The sequence below is a fragment of the Marmota flaviventris genome, chromosome 17, assembly GCF_047511675.1.
Source record: "Marmota flaviventris isolate mMarFla1 chromosome 17, mMarFla1.hap1, whole genome shotgun sequence".
NCBI classification, from domain to species: Eukaryota; Metazoa; Chordata; class Mammalia; order Rodentia; family Sciuridae; genus Marmota; species Marmota flaviventris.
This window is the reverse complement of record NC_092514.1, coordinates 39,534,679-39,554,690: the sequence shown is the minus strand read 5'-3', so window position 1 is coordinate 39,554,690 and position 20,012 is coordinate 39,534,679. Positions and strand designations below refer to the sequence as shown.

Below are 20,012 nucleotides of genomic sequence, written 5' to 3'. Positions count from 1 at the left end.
TAACCTGGGGACTTAGAGGTTACTTCCTCTAACTGGCCTTGTTCTTTCTTCTACAGGTCGACCAAGGGGTGCCTCCTAGTTCCTTCCAGCTTATCATGTCTTTTACTATGAAGGTGCCTTTGTTAAAACCATGAGTCAGGCAACAGAACAGAAAGTATCATTCTTTTATGTGAACTAATTATTCAATAATAAGGCTAAATGTTTCATTTATTATCTCTGTAAGCAGAGAGTTCAGGCTCAGAATGTCCATAATGACCGTCTTCCTCTGCTGTGGAAAACACCCATAGGTCACAGCTATGCTTCGTATTCTAGTGGGCTCTCTTAGTATCTTTATAGGTGATCTGATATTTGAGAGATTGGATTCTCTTTTTGATCATAAAAATCATCAATCCTCTTGCCCCCAGTACCAGTATTTGATGTGTAAAGCAGGAATAATAATCCAAAACTTCTTAAACCCTCAGAGGCACTGATTCAGCAAGGAAGCAGACATTCGTTGAACATCTGCTTCAGGCACAGTGCTGGTAGGGTACAGTACAGACGGGAATGAGAAGTAGTCCCTGCCCTTAAAGAATTTATGACTTCGGGGTAGAGAAGAAATCACCTGTGTAAGAAACTGTTATAAGTGCTGTCCTAGTAGTTTACCTGGAATTAGGGGCACATATGTAAGAGTAGCTGGTTTTACAGACTGGCAAGAGGGGAAATGAGAGGACAACATGGCATAAGGAAGAGGACCTGAGATTTAGAGTCAGAAAACCTAGGGTTTTTAGAATCTAAGCACTCTACAGATTAGCTTTCTCTCTGATTTAGCTCTCTGTATTTGATTCTTTGAGCCTGAGTTGCTTTATCTATGTATTTTTTTCATTTTCTTTTTGTTACCCAGGGATTGAAAGCCACTGAGCCATATCTCCTGCCCCCAACCCTTTATTTTTTTCTTGAGACATGGTCTCACTAAGTTGCTTAGGGCCTCGCTAAGTTGCTGAGGCTGGCTGGCTTTGAACTTAAATCCTTTTGCCTCAGCCTCCCAACCTGTTGAGATTACAGACATGTGCCACTGCATCGTGGTTTTTTTTTTTTTTTTTTTTTTTTTTGAGACAGGGTCTTCCTGTTTCCCAGGCTGTTCTGGGTTCAAGCAGTCCTCCTCTCTTAGCCTCCTAAGTAGCTGGGAATAGAGAGGTATGTGCCACCATGCCCTTGCCTCATGTACATAATAGGAATTAACAGTAGAGCTGGCATACACGTATAATCCCACATACCTGGGAGGCTGAGGCAGAAGGATCACAAGTTCAAGGCCAATCTCAGCAATTTAGCTAGGCTCTGAGCAACAGTAAGATCCTGTCTCCAAATAAAAAATAAGAAGTGCCAGGGAAGTGGCTTAGTGGTTAAGCATGCCTGGGTTCAATTCCTGGGACACATCTTCTCTTCTACTTGGAAGGTGTGGCTCCAGCGTCCCTGCTCACCAGCACTCTTGGGGATGGAATCTGCAGTACTGGTGTATCTTAACTTGGACCTTTCCTCCCTTCCTCCCTTGCACCAGATTTTATCATGTGGGCAACCTGTTGCAACTGGTTCTGCCTGGATGGACAGCCTGAGGAGGTCCCACCAGCTCCCGGAGCCAGGACACAAGCCTATTCCAACCCTGGGTACAGCTCCTTCCCATCCCCAACAGGCTTGGAACCAAGCTGCAAGGCCTGTGGGGCTCACTTTGCAAACACAGCCAGGAAGGTGAGTGCTGCCTTCTCAATCTGCTCTGTCCACAGCCTTAGGACCACAGGCAAGGCCATTGGCCTTGTTCTGAATGCCTGCCACGTGACCTCTACTAATGTGGTGCTAGGGACCCTGGCCCATCCCTTTTTTAAGGATGTTCAAGAAGGACTACTCAAGTAAAAGCCAAGCATCTCAGCATAGATTTGGAACCAATTGACTTGAATTCAGATAACAGCTTTGTCAATTACTAATTGTATGACTTAACCTCTCTTGAGATTCAGTTTCCCCTTCTGTGAAGTGGGGATGACAATGGTAGTCATGTCCTAGAGTTAGAATAAAATAAGCTATGAAGAGCCCCCAGCATGATGCTCGGAATGTAACAGGCCCCAGTGTTGTTTGCTCCATTAGCTGCGATTGTACAAGGCCTGACTGCAGGTTAACCTGTTCTTTTTATCAAAGGCAATGTCAAGGATGTCTCAGGTGCATCCAGACCATAGTAGACAGAGGCTGGAGCTTGTTTACTGTAACAGATTTTCTTTTGAAATGCTTGGGAGCTGTGCTTCCCAGATCAGCAAGCAGGAAATGGAATCATTGGCTGTGTGAAGGTGTGGGTGTGGGCTGTCCCTTTTCCAGTGCCCAGCAGTAACAAGTTTTTTCTTCTGCAGAATGAGAGATTTGCACCCAAGAGAGGATGATAGGGTATGAAGTTAAAATGGTGGTAATGGGAAATTGAGAGAAATATTATTTTTGAAACCACCCAGTGTGTGTAAGAGTTAGTTTTAAGATTTAGATTTTTAATTTCCTTTAGATTTTTAGGTGTTTTTAAATTTAGATTGTTGGTTTCATTTAATCCTCATAGTAACCATATATAGGTTTTAGAGTCCACCAAGTCTCATATTATATATGATAAACTAAGGCTTACAGTTCAAAATATTAAAACTGTACCTGTCAACTTTTCTGACAAATAGCCAAAGAGAAACACACACACACACACACACACACACAACTTTTTTCTTTATTTAGCCAGTGCCCAAAAGCACATGACTATTAAGTGGCAGAGCTGATTCAAACACAGGTCCTGGATTCCAAAGCTCCCTCTCAGGAGACATTTAGCATGAGTTGATGATAAGTGACAGACCTCCGATAGGGAGACAGACAAATAGAGGCTATCCCTGCTCACCCAGGGAGCTTGCAGTTGGACAGGGAAGTTGGGGCAGCAAATACCACACAATGAGACCTGCCAGAGAAAAGCCACTATGGCAAGAAAAGCTTTGTGGGGGGAGATGAATCCCAATTTGGATGATGAAAGATGATTATTGGTAAGTTGTTTTCTTGCTGCAAAAGTACAAATTAATTTTGTGCAATTCACAATGAATTTTGTGGATAGTAAGGATGTTTTCTCCTATAAGAATTTTTCATTTGTAATTTCATGCTTAAGTGGATCAGCATTCTTATCTTAAGTGCTTGGCATTTAATAGCCAGAAGCTTTTAAAATGTCTTTTCTAGAAGTGGTTGAATTGCATTGATTACATGGATCCTGGTGTCTTTTTTTTTTCCCCCCCATTATGGTCAGTATTTTCTGCATGCCTATTGAGTGCAAAGTATAGATAACATTTAGGACTTTTTAAGAAAATATAAGAAAGAAGAACTCCCTGCATTTCCAAATTCCCAGTCTTTGAAAGAAGTGGCAGGCTGTAATTTTTTCATAAGCCATTTATCCCATCAGCATATAACACCTGCCTATAGTTAGCAATGGCCCTGGCAATTTTGGATTGTGTTTTGGCACCCAGCCTCTTTAGTTGTACCGTTTTGAAGAGGAGGGAGAAGTTGTGCTTGGAAACACAGGAGTAGTATACATATCTCAAGAGTGGAAAGAGAAGTGGTTCTTAGGTGTTGGGAAGAGCTGAGATGAGGCAGAAGGGAAAGAGAATAAAAGATAACTCTGTACCTTTAGCTTTATGTGAATTATCTCACATATAATATCCCAGTGGTCCTTAGACTGGTAGAGTGAAAAAGTGGGCCTGAGCAGTGCCAGGAAACACAGGCAAGGAGGGGATAGAGAAGGGAAGCAGATTGATTGTTGAGGATGAGAAAGCAAAGTACCCTACTTGGTATCCCTGAAGGGTAGTGCCCACCTGAGGTGCCACTGCCAGCTCTTGATGCTGGGTGTCTGAGTGTACTCTGGGCATTTCTGCAGGCCTGTTGCTATCCCTCATTCATCTTTCCCGCTAACTTGTTAATTGATTGGTTTGAACCATTTGCTAGAATTTACATATAGGGATTCCTTTGCTGTTCTGCCCACATTGGTTTACAGCTTTTTCCCCCTCTGCCTTTGCTCTCTCTGCCACCACACTCAACTCTGGGAATTTAGCCTTGAGCGCTATCCTCCTCCTCTAGAGTATTGTGCAGATGTTCACTTACTTCAGAGTCCCTGGTGGCAGGGGTACAAAGAAGCCAAGTTGCTATCTTTCCATTTTGATCTTTCATCCAACAAGCCACACACATTTGTAGAATTCTTTGGATCTGGCTGATTGAGCCACATAGGCTATATAATTGTGTCAAGCTAGAGCTTGTCAGACTGCAATGACTTAAATAATGTTCATGACAGGACCACAGCTTTAAGACATTGACGCCTCTTCATTTCACTGTCAGCCATCCTAAACATTCCATTTTTCCATGGGAAAATTTTAGATATGAATGAACTCCAAATACTCCACCTGCGTGACTGCTGGTCCTGTAAGAACATTATGATGTTAGCACAGCCATGTGTTCTTTTCTGCCACTCTCTGCAGTTCATCGTCTGGTTATAACTGTGTGGAGAATAAAGGAGCTGGTGTGTGTCCTTTTGCAACACCTTCTAAGTCTTAATAGCCCAAACTGGATGATTAATATGTCCTTTTCCCTTTATGGTAGGAATGATGCTTACACAAACACTACTGCAGCTGCCTTAACTATGTGGACTAGCTTCAGCACCACATAAGGTTCCTATGACCTTGATTATGAGATTCTTAAGTCTCTTGGGCATTCTTACATGGGTTGCACAGCTTCCTATATTTAGAAAAGAGGAAGCAAAAACATGCTTAAGTCATCACAGAAGGAAAGTGTTTAACTTCTTTAGAGGATCAGTTGAGGGTGCCCAAGAGGACAAACCCAGGGTGCTGGGAGGGAATTTCCTCTCCTGGGAGGGTGACCTGCCCTTGGCTGGAACTGAGCTCAGCCAGGTGTCACTGTGCTGGCGCAGCCTGCAGCTTGAGCAGCAAGGCTTTGCTTCCTGTGGGTCCAGCAAACTCTGGCATGCTGTTTGTGGTTGTGGGAGGAGCTGCCGCCAGGCTGTGCCAGCTTGTTTGTCAGGTGCTGTCGCCAAGACACTCTGTGTTTTCACAAAGGAGAGTGCCCTAGTGTCTGGGGCCTCTCATTGTGTCTAAATATTTGTCTTGGAAGTGACCTTATACACCACCTACCTCCCAGCACTCTGAGTGGCCTTGCTAGATTAGTGGAAGCTGGCACCAGCCTCTGGATGGGGCGCTGGCTTGGGCGTTTGGAGGTGGAAAGCCAGGCTCATGACTCAGTACTGCTGGCTGTTTGGATGATTCTGAGTGTGGCAGCAGGGCAGGGTGAGAGGGGCATAATCATGGGCACTGGACTCAGACCTCAACTGTGAACCTCAGCTCTGCTTTTCCTGCCTGACCTTGAACAGAATACTCAGTTTCCCTTCTTGTTGCTTTGCAAATCAGGAAAGAACCCTGATACGTACTTTTCGGGGTGCTTTGAGAATTCAATGACAAGCTAGGTATAGCTCTAGCACATAATAGCACCTCCATAAATTGAATTAATACTAATTAACAGTAGCAACACCTGCCACCTTAACTTTCACACATTTACCTTCTTTCCTTAGCAATAAAGTAGAAAGAATGACAGTTTAGGACTTGAATCCTGGCTTTTATCATTAGCCAGTATTTCCTAGAGATAATAACTAAAATCACTAGCACTTATTGGGAACTCATTACATATCAGATATACTTAAATGCAATAAGTACTGATATTACCCCATTTTATAGATGTGGAAACTAAGTGCCAGAGAGACAAAGTTATATACCCAAGGTGATAATCATGAAAAATGGGGAAGGAGGTTTAATAAAAATGCAGAGTATTTGAATTCCAAAGGTGGTAGTTTTAATTAATAGCTTCAGGTACCCTGTCAGTAAAACTAATTGAGAAGCTTTAAATAAAATTCTAAATGCCAAGTGTCCTGTACATGAATACATAGATATATACAGGTATCTTTGAGTGGCTTTTCATCTGGGTTCTGCAAAGTAGCTTGTGCCCTTGGATATAGGAGACAGCTTGTAACAAAGTGACTTGAAGGATCCTGCCAGGTGTGGTGGTCCTGCCAGATTTGTCTTGTTGCCTCAGGCTAACACATTTTCCTCTGCCTCTTGCTCTAAGCAGCAGACCTGTTTGGACTGTAAGAAAAATTTCTGCATGACCTGTTCAAGCCAAGAGGGGAATGGGCCCCGCCTCTGCCTTCTCTGCCAACGGTTCCGAGCCACAGCCTTTCAGCGGGAAGAGCTCATGAAGATGAAGGTGAAGGACCTGAGGGACTACCTCAGCCTCCATGACATCTCTACTGAAATGTGCCGGGAGAAAGAAGAGCTGGTATTCTTGGTGCTTGGCCAGCAGCCTGTAATCTCCGAGGAGGACAGGACTCATGTCCCAACCTTGTCCCCGGACTTTCCTGAGCAGCAGGCCTTCCTGACCCAGCCTCATGCCAGCACAGTACCTCCTACCTCACCCAGCCTCCCTTCTTCACCTGCACAAGCCACCTCTGTTCCTCCTCAGGAAAGTCAGCAGGTATGAGCCCGTGTATGGTCCTGCCTCTCTGCTTACTGATGCAGGAAATATTGATTTCTGGACATCAGACTTGTGTTTGGGGTTTCTTCAGGGATGATGTGCATGGCACCATGTTTTGTGGTTTTTGTTTTTAATAGATATTATCCTAGTCAGACATTTTAAAAACTCATTGTTCCACAGATATTTTGAAGAACTATTCATTAGTTCACCATTAGCTCTGTAAATTTAGTTCTATTCATATTTGCGCTCCAATTTACCTATGGTCTTCTATAGCCAGATTGGGGACTCATTCCTTGGTAACCATCACAAGGCATATAGGAGAAAAGGACTCTAAGCAGGGAAGGAGGAGTTTCCTTGCTACTTTCCTGGTCACTGTGGTGTCCTTATCTCATGGGCCTGGAAATGGTAAGTTAAGGGTAGCATATTGACTGAACTGTGAGCTGGGCATGGGGAGTGCAGAAATGAGTGATCTCTATCCTCAACCAGCCCCTGAAAGAGAGAGGAGGATAGACCAATTCTTGGATTCTAGTGCAGCCAGTCGACTTAATTAATCCTAGTGTCAGGAGCAGTGGTGTCACACAGATCTACAGAAGTACTTTAGTGACCCTGATATCTATATGGGCAGTGGGAAATCAGAACTTAAATCTGGCTTCCACATTCTTTTTTTTTTTGGCTGGGGATTGCTAGGTATTGAACCTAGGGTCTTGTGTTTGCTAAGCATGCACTCTATCACTGAAGTATCCCCCAGCCCCCTATCCACTTTTGTTCCTGACTCCTTGGTCACCTTGGAAAAACTTGCAACAATGACATGGGATCAGCAATCCCAATCTCCTTTTGATTTTGCCAGGATGGAGGAAGGCTTGAGTAGTGTGATACCATGTCTAAAGAGCTTTGAGCTTCAGGGCTGGTATGGTGCTAGCACTGTCCTTTCTCACATGTGACATAAAGTTGCCTCTTGTTATGATCACCTCCTTTGCCAGGACTGGGCACTCTTATTCAGCTCTTGACAGGCACTGAGGCATAAAGGCCAATGTGATCGCATAATTTTACTGCAGTAAAATCATTTAACTCTCTAGTTGGCTTGAGCATGTTTTTCTCCCCAGCTGGACTTTAACTCTTTCCAAAGCTCTTGGTATGCTAGACAGGTTTCACCTCTTGCAATATGTTCCTCTTTTTGCTCAAGTTTTGGAGCACTTCTCTCTGTTTAAGGGAAACAAGGAGAGGAACTTGAGGAATTATTTTTTTAGCGAGGGTGGGGAGATACTGGGGATTGAACCCATGGGTATTTAACCACTGAGCCACATCTCCAACATTTTTTATTTTTTATTTTGAGACAGGGTCTTGCTGAGTTGCTTAGGGCCTCACTAGGTTGCTGAGACTGGCTTTGAACTTCAGGTCCTCATGTCTCAGCCTCTTGAGTGGCTGGAATTACAGGTGGCACCACTACACCCAGCTTCAGGTGGATTTCTATTTATTTATTTTTTAAAATTTTATTTTATTATTATTTTTTGATATCAGGAATTGAAACCCAGGGGCACTCAACCACTGAACAAATCCCCAGAGTTAGTTACTTTGGTAGATTTTTTAAATGAAATATTATAAGGTTTTTGTTATTAACTAGAAATTTCCAGATGGCATCCACAGGTCACAACTGCATGCTGGTTGTTATTGAGTACTTTTCCAGAGGACCTGAGTGTCAACTCACTTTCCTTGTCCTGATGAAGTCTACATTCTACATTTAGCAATCAGGGCAGACAGGCATGGCCAAGTTAGGCACCCTATGCAAGGCTATTAGTTGAGTCTACAAGTGAGCTGTGCTCAGAATGCAAATCTTCTCATATTATTTGCTCCACTAGGGTTCTGTCCTTTACATTTAGTGCCGTAGTGACAGTTGCTAGGAAAGGAAAAGTCTGCAATAAACAGTGGACAGATATGAGCCGTGGATTTTGATTTAGCCTGTGGGCAAACTGGCAATACAGGAGCATGCTTTGTGGTATGAGGTCCAGTTTCTCTTTCTAGGAAACAAAGGACATACAAAAGCTGTCCACCAAGGAACAGGCTAGACTCTGAAAGACTCAAGAGAATGATGGACACCATGTCTACATAAGTTAAGAGAGCTGGAGATGTAGCCAGGCATGGTAGCACACACCTGTAAATGCAGTGGCTGAGGCAGGAGGATCGAAGTTCAAAGCTAGCCTCAGCAACTTAGTAAGGTGCTAAGCAACTCAGTGAGACCCTGTCTCTAAATAAAACACAAAGTAGGACTGGTAATGTGGCTCAGTGGCCAAGTGCCCCTGAATTCAGTTCCAAAAAAAGAAAACTGGAGCTGTAGATGTTGTTTGGGATTCATCCCTATACACATGTATGTTCTTGTCGTCACTGGCATATTGTCTTTGTTTTCATTTCCACAGTAGTTTGACTCTTTTGATGAGTGGCTAGGCCAGTGGGTGAATTTGGTTTCCCAAGTTATCCCTTTGTTGGTACTCTGAGGGTCTGGTTGAAAGGCTCTGAGCTCATACCAGACACATTTCCTGGAAGCAGCAGGGAGTGAAGAGGATCTAGTTAGGGATTTGTGGTATAAATAGTGATGGAACAGAAAGCTCAGAGCTGTAACTACTGTTTGGCAAACCCTCCCCTAGAGTAGCACCTAGGAGGCTCTTTTTGGGAAGCTAGAATTCTGAGTATTATGAAACTCTGCAAGCCTAGGCATTTGTCTTCTGTAGTCTTAGGTTGGTAGATTTGTAGATTCATTAAACGATGTTTGAACAGGTTTTGAGACACTCTTAGTGTGCCCTGCTGGTTGAAGCACATTTTGAAGATGTGAGAGCAGTGACCAGGCTGGAGACAAGGACTAGAGTGGTGAGGATCTAGGGACTATTCCCTCAGGTTCCATTGAGGAAGCCAGGGAGATTCAGAATGAAGGAGGAAGAGATTGTATGAGCCGTTTGGAAAAACAGTGGCCATTGTTCTGAGGGACAGAACAAGGGGCATTGGGTGAAAGTTGTGGAGAGGGAAATTTTGGATCAGTGTCAGGAGCAAACTTGGTGGTAGGGAGAGAGCAGTTCAGCAGTGGGATGGACACAGTGATTATGTTCAGGCTGATAGTAAATTGTGAGTGGGGGCCATTGCCATCTTGGTCGTGGGTAGAATTCACTAATACATTCTTATTCTGGAGGGCAGCTGTGTGTCTACTGAAATCTGTATAGTTTTCTCTGACAGGTTTGGTGTAGAGAACAGGCATTTGTGACACTGTTGTGGGAAGTTTGGTCTCCGGGGGATATGGGAATACATTTTGGACATGTGAGCTGGAAAGAGTCTCATGCTATGCAAATTTCCTGGACATCTCTGTGGATGTGATGGCACCTTTCTCTTCCCCACAGGCCAATGGCCATGTGTCTCAGGACCAAGAGGAGCCTGTCTACCTGGAGAGCACAGCCAGAGCACCTACCGAGGATGAGACCCAGGTGGGGCCTCTACTCCGGTCTGCACCTTTGCCTTTGCTCTTTCACTGGTATTCTTGGGATGCTCTTAGGAGCCTCTTAGCCGACTCCGAGGTGGAGAGAGAAGAAACCAATCTGTGATATGATGGTCCTGAGGTTTTGTTCTCAGGGGAGTTTAGTGCTAGCATTCCATATGAATCTTTGGTGCTGTCAGTGTGTGAGTAAGCAGGGATGAGGTCACAGTGGAGACTGGAGCCTTGTGGCCCATTATGTTCCCGGTCTTTTGACTTTCTAAGAGCTGCCAGAGGGTAGGCTATGGGTGCTACTGTAAAAACCTAGTTGTTCTTTTCTTTTGCGTTCTCACACAGTAGCCATTGTCAGGAGAAGAGGGTCAGATAATGAGGAGTTAAGGCCAAGGCCAGTCCAGACAGCACAGCTGTCAGGGCCAAGAACCATGATTGAGGATGTGTATGGCCTCTTCCAGAGGCAAGCAGTACTCTCCCAGGCAGAGAGACAGGCGAGCACCAAGCTTGGGGGTTTCATGCACTGCCACATTTGATCTTCATAGGAACCTTGTATGGTAGCACTGCTTTATCTACTTTGTGGAGGGGCATACAGGCCCAGAGGAGAGAAGCAGCTTGCCAGGAATTATTTAACATTTAGATAGCAGAGGGGTCAGGTCAGAATTAGGGCCATCTGACTCAAGACCGTGCTCCCTGTATATGTTATACTTGATGGTTGTTTTGTGGCTACCTGCACCTGGGCACAGATCTGTGAGTCAGGAAGAGACTCTAGTCCAGTTTGCAGTGCAAAGGCCCATGCCAGGCATTCCTTTGTCTCTGTTGTTCCTACTCTTCTTGAGGTCCATCACCAAAATGCAGTGCAATGAGTGAGTTGGGGTCCTTGAAGAAAGGTGCTCGGAGGAAGCAAGAGCTGAACCCCCTCATCTCATCTTTGCCATTTCAGTCCATTGACTCTGAAGACAGCTTTGTCCCAGGCCGGCGGGCCTCTCTGTCTGACCTGACCCACCTGGAAGACATTGAAGGCCTGACGGTGCGGCAGCTGAAAGAGATCCTGGCTCGCAACTTCGTCAACTACAAGGGCTGCTGTGAGAAGTGGGAGCTGATGGAGAGAGTGACACGGCTGTACAAGGATCAGAAAGGACTCCAGCACTTGGGTGAGGGCTGTCTGGGTGGCAGCTACACAGAGCTCTAGGGTGTTTGCTATCATCCCAAAACATGATGGCATGACCTGATTCAGTTGCATGCTTTTAAGCTGAGGAGGAAGGCCACTTATATTTGTACCATCTAATCATAGCTGTCACTTGTGGTTAAGTGCCAAGACTTGGTTCATATTGTACACACTTGTTTCATCCTCAAAGCAACCTGAGCAGGGAGGGGGATTATTGGCATTACCCTCTTATTGTGGAGCTCAGGTTTGAATGGAGGATTTTCTAGTCTAAGCCCATGCCTTTCCTGCCATACGCCGCCTCCTCCATACTCACCCCTACTCCAGCAACACATGCATATTTGGGAGATTAGGAAGTGAATCTCAGCAACCACAGTGGGAGAACATATCTGTTCTGCCAGCACTTGGGCCATACCTTTTGTTCATTTCCCAAAGCATTTGACATCATTTTCAGGAGTTATCCAGTACAATATCTTAGTATGTGGTTGAGTCTGGGGAAATATTTAATGCCACACTGATTTCATGGTAGGTATTTTTTTAATACCTACCTACAGAAGAAAAAGGTGTTTGGCTGTTTTGAAGTCAATATTTCCCCCAAATTTTTCACCACCAAACCCTCACCTTCCTTCCCATTCCCAGCTGATACAGTTCCTACAGAGCTTTATTTGATTCCTTGCATAACAGTGGTTGAAGCCAGATGTCAGGCTCTCTTCTAATAAATTTAAATGGCAAAAATTCATCAGAGTTGAGACATCCAAGTACTCACCTGGTTGCAGACTGAGACCTACTGACATGGTGTCTCAGTTTTCTCTGAGATTCTCTCAAGTCTCCCTAGAGTTGCAAGGACCTGGGGAGTGGAATAATGACTGCATGTGAGAACTTTATCCAGAACCCATGACTGAATGAAACAGCCAGATTCTTCATTCTTTTTTTTTTTTTTCTTTTTCTTTTTTTTTTTACTTGAATGCTGAATTCAAAGGCAATAGGAAAGGATGTGGCATATTTAGAGTGTCCTTCAGGTGGTTTTGTTCCTGCAGACTAATGGAGGACCTTCTTCTAAAAGTAGAGCAGATGCACCAGCAGGAGCTCTGTGGGAGTTCTCAGCATGCAGTGAAGGAGGAGGGCAAGTGTCTGTGCAGACTTTTGACAGGCCTGGTTCCCAGCAGGGAAGTGGCCAGAGTCAGAAATGACATGAGGGTGGTGGGCGACTTCCCTTGTGCCATCACACCATCACATATTTAGACATCTTTCTCTTTCCTTTTCAGTGTGTGGTGCTGAGGACCAAAACGGTATGTAGTTGTTTCTTTTTGGAAATGGGCTTAGGTTCCTCCTGATTCTGTCCTCCTCCCATCTTCAACCCTAATCCCTTTTGACATTCTTAAAAATTATGAGCATATGGGTTTCCAAAGAGAGGGTGTGTGGAAATTCACTGGGGTTTCTCAACATCTTTAGAAATGCTCATCCTCCTGTCCTCTGGGAAGAAAGCAGAGTGGCAGCGTGCCCAGGGGCAGATTGATCTTCACAGCTCTGGGCTGCCTTTTTGCCACAAGTCCTGCTCATTTTGTTTTTTCCTAATTCTGTGTTTCCACTCATTTGTGGTCTAGGTGGGAAAGTCACTTGAGATGTGTACCAGCTTCTGGTACCAACCAAAGAGAAAGGGTGGTGAACTGAAGGACTATTTGTACGGGGCTGGGCAGTAGTCAGAGCTGCTGTGGAAAAATCAGGATAGGAATCACCTGGATTTTGCTCTCTGAGCACAAGGTGCATCTCCCATCTCAACTGCTGTAACCCACCGGTGTGTTGAGGTCCACCAGTGGGTACAGCTCCAGGATACACTCTTGACAATCCAGGAAGTATTCTAAACTGTGTTACATCATTTTGAAAGCCTCAAGGTCTAGGGTTGTGAGTTCCTTCCCAAGTAAACAGTCTCAAAGTAGTGTTGTGGTCTGCAAAGCATTTTAAACCTTTTTCAGAGCACTGTCCAAATTTGTTAATTAGTAAAATGGCCTTTTGCTCAGAATGGAGCAGGGAGTTGAGCTTTTCTGTTTCCTGAAACTGTCTGGAGGCTGGGTTCGTCCCTCACTTGGTGCCTGCCTTTTTTCCCCTGTTCCCTGGGAGAATGCTGAGGACTGGGTTGATGAATTTATTGTTGCTCCTGAAAAAAGGAAAAAGTAACTGAAGTTCTACAAAGTGATCCTGTAGATCTTGAGATTTGTAGGCCTTCCAAACCTTCCCTGTTAGGGCAACAGCCCCTCAAGAGAAGTAAATAGGTTTTACTCCCATTCACAGCTACCCACCTCCTCCTAGGGGAGGTCTTTCTTGACTTTATGACTTGTTCAGAGAAGAGAAAAAGAAACTTTAGAAGCAATAGATTGAGAGACTGCCCCTGTGGAATGGTGAAGCCCCATATAGCAATGACTGGTATGAAACTACTTCTCTGTTTATGGTGACCCAGTTCAGGTGCAGTTTAAGACATGCTAGAAATAGCTGGAGTTTTGAACATGAAGATTTTTTTGTTTATGCAGCTGAACTAGGATACTGGTCATGCTTACCATATCCTACCACTGGCACAAGGCAGTTAGCATTTGCTGAGAACTCTGTGCACTGGGCAATTAATACTGTCTCAGTAGTCTCTACCCACAGAGCACTTATCCAGAAGGCTGTACTGCCAATGAGCAGCTGTGGGACCCGCCCACCTGGGTTTGAATCTTGGCTCGTCCACTTAGTAGCTGTGTGCTCTTGGGCAGTCACTTAACTCTAGCCTCAGTTGCCTTATGTATAAAATGAGAAAAATAAGTTTACCTACTTCATAGTTCCTGTGAGGATTCAGTGGGTTAATACATGCAAAGTTCTTTGGAGCCTGTTGCACATTAGACATTTGGTCAAGGTGAGCTTCTTCGATTCCCTTGGGAGACATTTATTATAAGACATTTCGAGAATATCTACTGAGTGACTTGTGATTTGGGGTTTCAAAGATGAATACGAAGCCTCAGCACATAGCAAATGCTAAGTATATGATTGTGGAAATTGAGTATGTTAAATTAAATCTACTTAAGTCTCCTGGGGGGAGACTGATAAGTAGGCAAACCAAAAATAGAATACAATGTGAATAGCAGTCAGGGGGCCAGAAAAAATTTTGTGGGACTGGCACAGAGTGGGGAGTGGTAAACCGCTGAGCTCCTGCATCAGGAATTCTCAGAAAACTAGTTTATGGGATAGCACAGGAGGCCCCCATGATCTTTAACTTCCTTAAATTGGGAATGTGTTTATAGGTAAGCCTCATGGTTCCTAATGCACCATTCATTACAGTTCTGCTTATGTCTAAACTTCCTGAACCAGTTTTGTCTTTTCTGCATATTCTACCTCAGGGGATAATGAGTCCAAGTACCCCTCACTCACCATATTACACCCTCAGTTGTCTCATTTTGCGGGGTGGGGGGATCTGGGTGGGGGATACCAGGGATTGAACTCAGAGTCACTTGACCACTGAGTCACATCCCTAGACCTGTTTTGCATTTTATTTAGAGACAGCATCTCACTGAGTTGCTTAGTGCCTCACTTTTGCTGAGGCTGGCTTTGAATTTGTGATCCTCCTATCTCAGCCTCCTGAGCTAATGGGATTACAGGCATGTGCCACCGAGCCCGGCTTATCTAATTTCTTTTAAGCTTTGAGGACTTTGTCCTAGTTTCCATGCTCTGGATGTATTTTTTCCACAGTACTATCTTCAAATCTATAGTCTTGGGAGGAGGTATGGATTAAACAAGCAACTGGGATTAGTTGCTAAGTTTTCTGGAAGGAGCTCTATTTTGAGGGAAGTGTGTGAATTTGGGGGATTTCATTTTGCCAATTTTCTCCCACCTCTGTCCTCTGACTTCCCAAACACACTGAAATAATTTCTGAGACAATCTGAGACAATGGATACTCTGGTTCACTTTGTCCTCTGCCCATTTCCTGCACTGTGTGTTTGTACAGGGGGAGCAATGCCGTCTGGACTGGAGGAGAACCTGTGTAAGATCTGCATGGACTCACCCATTGACTGTGTTCTGCTGGAGTGTGGCCACATGGTAACCTGTACTAAATGTGGCAAGCGCATGAATGAATGTCCCATCTGCCGGCAGTATGTGATCCGAGCTGTTCACGTCTTCCGGTCCTAAGGGCTGGCACCGGCTTCTTCAGTGCCTTACAGGGATATAGCCCAGGGTATCTGGGCTCAGGGTTGGTCAGCTTGCAGAGGGGCAGGCTAACAGGAAATTTTGTAGTGTTCCCAAGACCAGGGCAAGCAAAGATGCCACGTCATACCTCGGCATGTCTGTCTTGCCATAGGGGTGTACCTCTTGGCTGGCAGAGCCCCCGAGGCCAGTGGGAACTGGTACAAATCACATGGGTGAGTGCCTGCATTAGTGATCTTGGGTGATGGTAGTAACTGATGAACAGAGGACTTTCCAGAACTTGGACCATGTCTTCCTTCCTCTGAGAACCTAGACACATTTTCACCCTTCCTCCTGTATCCCACCAGTCAGAAGTCCTCCTAGACCCAGCACATTTGGATTTAAACTTCTGGTCTCTCTGGCTTTCTGTGCTTTAACATACCTGTCTCTTGCTATACTGCCTAAAATCCGTTTGTTTCTTTGGACCAAAAATGTGTTAGTTTATGTGGTTAAGACCAACAGTGGTACTTAGGACAGAATTTGGATCAGTAAACTTACCTCTGGTGATAAAATTCTATAGGAAAATGTTATAGAAAATTTTCAATTTGTGCAGTCACTTCCTTAAGGGTTGGGATTGGGAGCTATCAATCTCCTAACCTGATCTAGGGAGCCAACAAAACATCTGATTCCCAAACAGCTGGGAAATCTAGTCTAGTCTGTGTGTGCAAGGGATGGTACATGAATACTCTACTGCTTCCTCTTTTGGGGCTTGACCTTGCAACATTCTGAACTTCAGATTATGAGGAAGGGGACGCATTTGGTGGAGGCAGTGGCTTTCTTCTTAACTTTGGCTTCTGATCCTCTTCCTACAGACAGGACTGTTAACCATTTCAATGAAATCTCTCCCTTTCCCACTGAGGTTTTAAACTTGGTCTCACCCAAGGCATAGACAGATTCAGGCAAAGAACGTTGTTCTCCTCTAGCCAGACTTCTCATGAAGTTCCTGGAAAAATACATGTAAGAGCACCTGACTAAACAGCTGGAAGTCCCTGCTTTAATTTCCTTTCTCATTCTGTAGATTTGGGAACAGCATTCTCTGAACCATTTATGAAGGGCAATGTAATGAGTAGGTAATGTTTTTGAGCCCTCCTACTGTTTTTATACCCCTGAATGAGCCGGATAAGCACAAAAGAGCACAGAACACACCTGCTGTCAGAACTGTGTGCGCCCATTACCAACAGATAAAACACACTCGAAATACCCAAGGGCCTTGGCAGAATCTCCCCTCTCCCAACATGCTGCAGCTGAGGTCCGAGACTAGAACCAATCAATTGTGATTCTGGAAGGCAGAGGAAAACTTCTAAGGGGACCTATTATCTTAGAAAGTTTTTCTATCATCAACCACTAAACACCTTAAGAGGCGTAGTTGGCAATGTTATTCTGGGCCACTCGACTCAACCTTATACCAAGTCAGAATAATCTGCGCCACAGTTGGGATCAGATTTTCCTGTCAAGACTCTGCCTTTCACCTTTCTGCTGAATAGTTAGTGCTGTAGTTTATAATGCCTACCAGTTTATCAAAGGGATTGATTCAGTTTCCTCAATTCCACTGTGAAACAGGTCTGTGTGTATGCAACTCAGTTAGATCTAGCAATAACTTCAAGGCTCTCCCTCCTTTCTCTGCTGAGGCCTCATCTCCCCTACCTCCCAACTTTCCTCCTAGATAGATAGGAACTGAAAAAAAATATACTGGTGGCTGGTTGGTGACCTCAGTAAGAATTGGAACTGGTGCCACTCAGTTTTAAAAATAAGAACTTGCCTTTAAATCTCATCTTTTGGTGAAGATTTCCATTGGGGAAAAAAGATGTCAAACAACCGATTTGTTTTTGTATTGTCTTTATTATTACACCAAATAAAAGTTGGGAATTCTAAGATCCCATTCCAGTTCATATTTAACCCAGGTAGAAAACCTGCTTTTTTTATCCTTGAGCCTCCCCTTTTGTCCCTCATGGATCCTTGGTCTTAATTATCACAGCAACATCTAATTCCTCTAGTTAGTCTGTGGATTTTGCTGTGATTGCTGAGATTTCAGTTGAGACTTGTTTTAAAAGACTTGGACAGCTGACTGGTTCATAATACCTTGGAATAGTTGGATCCAAACTAATAAGAATAAGCTGTACAGGAATTAGTGCTCAATATATATTGTATAAATTTGTTGAAATCTCCTGGATGTGAATGTGTTACTTCAAGTGGCTTATATTAAGATTCTCAGACTCACTTGGGTGTTAAAGCAAACCCAAAGGTGTATTTTTTGTTACAGAGCTCTGCTTTATAATTTTGTAATAAAGTTTCAACATAGATGCCTGTTGGATCTGGTGTGAGGATGCCAGAGGTCTGCTAGATTATTGACAAACTGATAAACTATAGGTAAATCCAAGGCTATGTGCACAAGGGTATGCTCTTGAGAGATTATTTTTGGAAATGTTGGGCCATGGGACCTTGGTCAGTATCCCTGCTCAGAAGCAGTATGTGGAAGAGGCCATAAAACAGCTGGGAAAGGAGAAGAAGCTGTGGTAGGGAAAGGATGAATCCCTAGACCAAACGTGAAGAAGCACCAAATGAGTTCAGATATTTACAGTAATCTAGTTAGTATTGCTAAGCACTCAAGATCTAGGTAGAAAGGAATCGGGGACAGCCAGTGTAGCCAGTAAAAGTCTTCAGGTTACCCTGGCAGGTGTATGGTAGCTTTTGGGTACAGTCGTGGTATGGCTGAAATGGCTCAGAAAAGATGGGCCCAGCTTCAAGGGTAGACTGCGTGTGCATAGCCCTGCACATTCTTTCCTGACCAGCTGCCCAGCGGGAGGAGAGTGCAGCCCTTGGGAGAGTAGGATGATGTGGGTACATGCCCTGTGGTTGAAGACAGAAGAGGAGGGAGACTGGCCCAGAGGAAGGTTTGAGGCTGAGGCACATCATTTGGTTATCAGTGCTGTGGACGGTACCCAGTGGTGACTTCTACCTGTTGCCAGCCAGCAGCATGTAAAGAACAGCTGAAAAGGGGGCAGGTGGCCAGTGGCCTGGGGAGGTTTAACATGGTGATGATTAGGGTCAGGTAGAAATAAAGGATATAAGATTGTATATACAGTCTAATCTGTGCAGCAAAGAAAAAGATGCACCCAAGACTGGAAGGAAACATACAAAAGACTGATGAAGGTAAATTGAAGCTGATATCCAGGAAGGCAGAGAAGGGTCAAGGGCTGAGCTTGTGGCTAAGATCATGGCTTGTGGCTGGGAGGCTGCCCCGAGGACGAAAAGTCAGTGCCTTTGGCAGAACTCTGAGGGAAGCCTTGTTCTGTCCTTGCCCACTTGCTTGGCCTGAGGCTGGAAATCTATGTAGGCCATTGCTCAGAGGAGCAGCTTTGTGTCCATAGGACAGACTAGGGTGTCTTAGTCCCAATACTGAAGCCAGACTGAAGGGTGCCAGTTCCAAAACACGAGGTGTCCTTCCCTAGCAAGGACAGCACCTGCACCACCTCCCTAACCCTTCCAGGTGGAAACCAAGGTTAGATCCAAGCTGGCCTGTAAGCGGCCTGACTGGCAGCCTCCCATACCTTAGCTGAGTACATGGGGCAGGGGGGTGTGGCCCTCTATCTTACAAGTTCAGATGCTCACATATTTAAAAGGGTAAACCCAATTCAGGAGGTAGACAAACAAGCCTGCTAATGCAATAAGGAAAAAAAGCTCATTCTCATGAGGTGGCAAGACTGAGACAGAAGCCAGTCTATAACCACACAGAATCCTGATGAGCCTGCAGTCAGAGCAAGGAGAGGCATAGTTGTGGGTTCTGCAGTTAAAAGCCCTCCTGGCCACACAAACCAAAGGTGACATTCCCAACTCTACATATTGTGTGCCACGTTCTGACAAGTATCTAAGGTCACTGACAGCCACCCTGTGATTTAGGAGCAATGCATTTCCCCATTCTATAGGAATTGATGCTCACATGGTTAACTTGCTAAGGTTATAGCTATTAAATTTCGACTATTGACTTGAAGCAGGTCTGTCTATACCTGTCCATTGTGTTGGTCACTACTGACTTGTGGCCATTTGAATTAAGAAAAGAACCTCAGTTCCTAAGTTATGCTAGCCACTTTTTTTGGAGGGTGGGTACTGGGGATTGAACTCAGAGATGCTTTACCACTGAGCCACATCCCGACCCTTTTTATTTTTTGAGACAAGGTCTCACTAAGTTAGGACCTCACTGAGTTAAGGCTGGCCTTGAACTTGTGATTCTCCTGCCTTAGCCTTCTGAGTCATTAGGACTTTAGGTGTGCACCACTGCACCCGACACTTGTCACATTTCAAATGTTCAACAATCATATGTAGATTCAGAGGATATTTCCATTTTATCCATTGCTGCAAAACTAGCTACTGGTACCACTCATCTATACAAACTGTTTTCCTTTTGTTCTTCAAACAAATCAGTCACAGGTGGCACAGGAGCTAGCAGGTCTTTGTAAGCAGGGCATGTAGACTTGTACTGAGGTGTGGATTTGTATTCTTAAAAGGCAGTTGTTTCCAGATTTTGAGAAGGCAGGTTTATCTTTTTGGAGCCTCTATAACCCCACCCTAGTAGCCCAAATAACCTCCCTCCCCATATACAGGCCTCATTTCCACCCAATCCTA

At 44.5% G+C, this 20,012-nt stretch overlaps 1 protein-coding gene across 3 annotated transcripts in view; it reads left to right on the top strand.

Moving 5' to 3' along the window:
* LOC139701370 (E3 ubiquitin-protein ligase rififylin) overlaps nt 1-17,266 on the top strand; it is a 64,145-nt gene extending 46,879 nt beyond the window's left edge. For all 3 annotated transcript variants that reach the window (XM_071603034.1, XM_071603035.1, XM_071603036.1), the window contains exons 2-7: nt 1,535-1,722; nt 6,154-6,555; nt 9,936-10,019; nt 10,962-11,172; nt 12,449-12,472; nt 15,157-17,266. In XM_071603034.1, the coding sequence (XP_071459135.1) occupies nt 1,535-1,722; nt 6,154-6,555; nt 9,936-10,019; nt 10,962-11,172; nt 12,449-12,472; nt 15,157-15,338 (1,091 nt within the window). In that variant the 3' untranslated portion in view covers nt 15,339-17,266. The remainder of the gene's footprint in view (nt 1-1,534; nt 1,723-6,153; nt 6,556-9,935; nt 10,020-10,961; nt 11,173-12,448; nt 12,473-15,156) is intronic.
* Nucleotides 17,267-20,012: the final 2,746 nt, after the last annotated feature.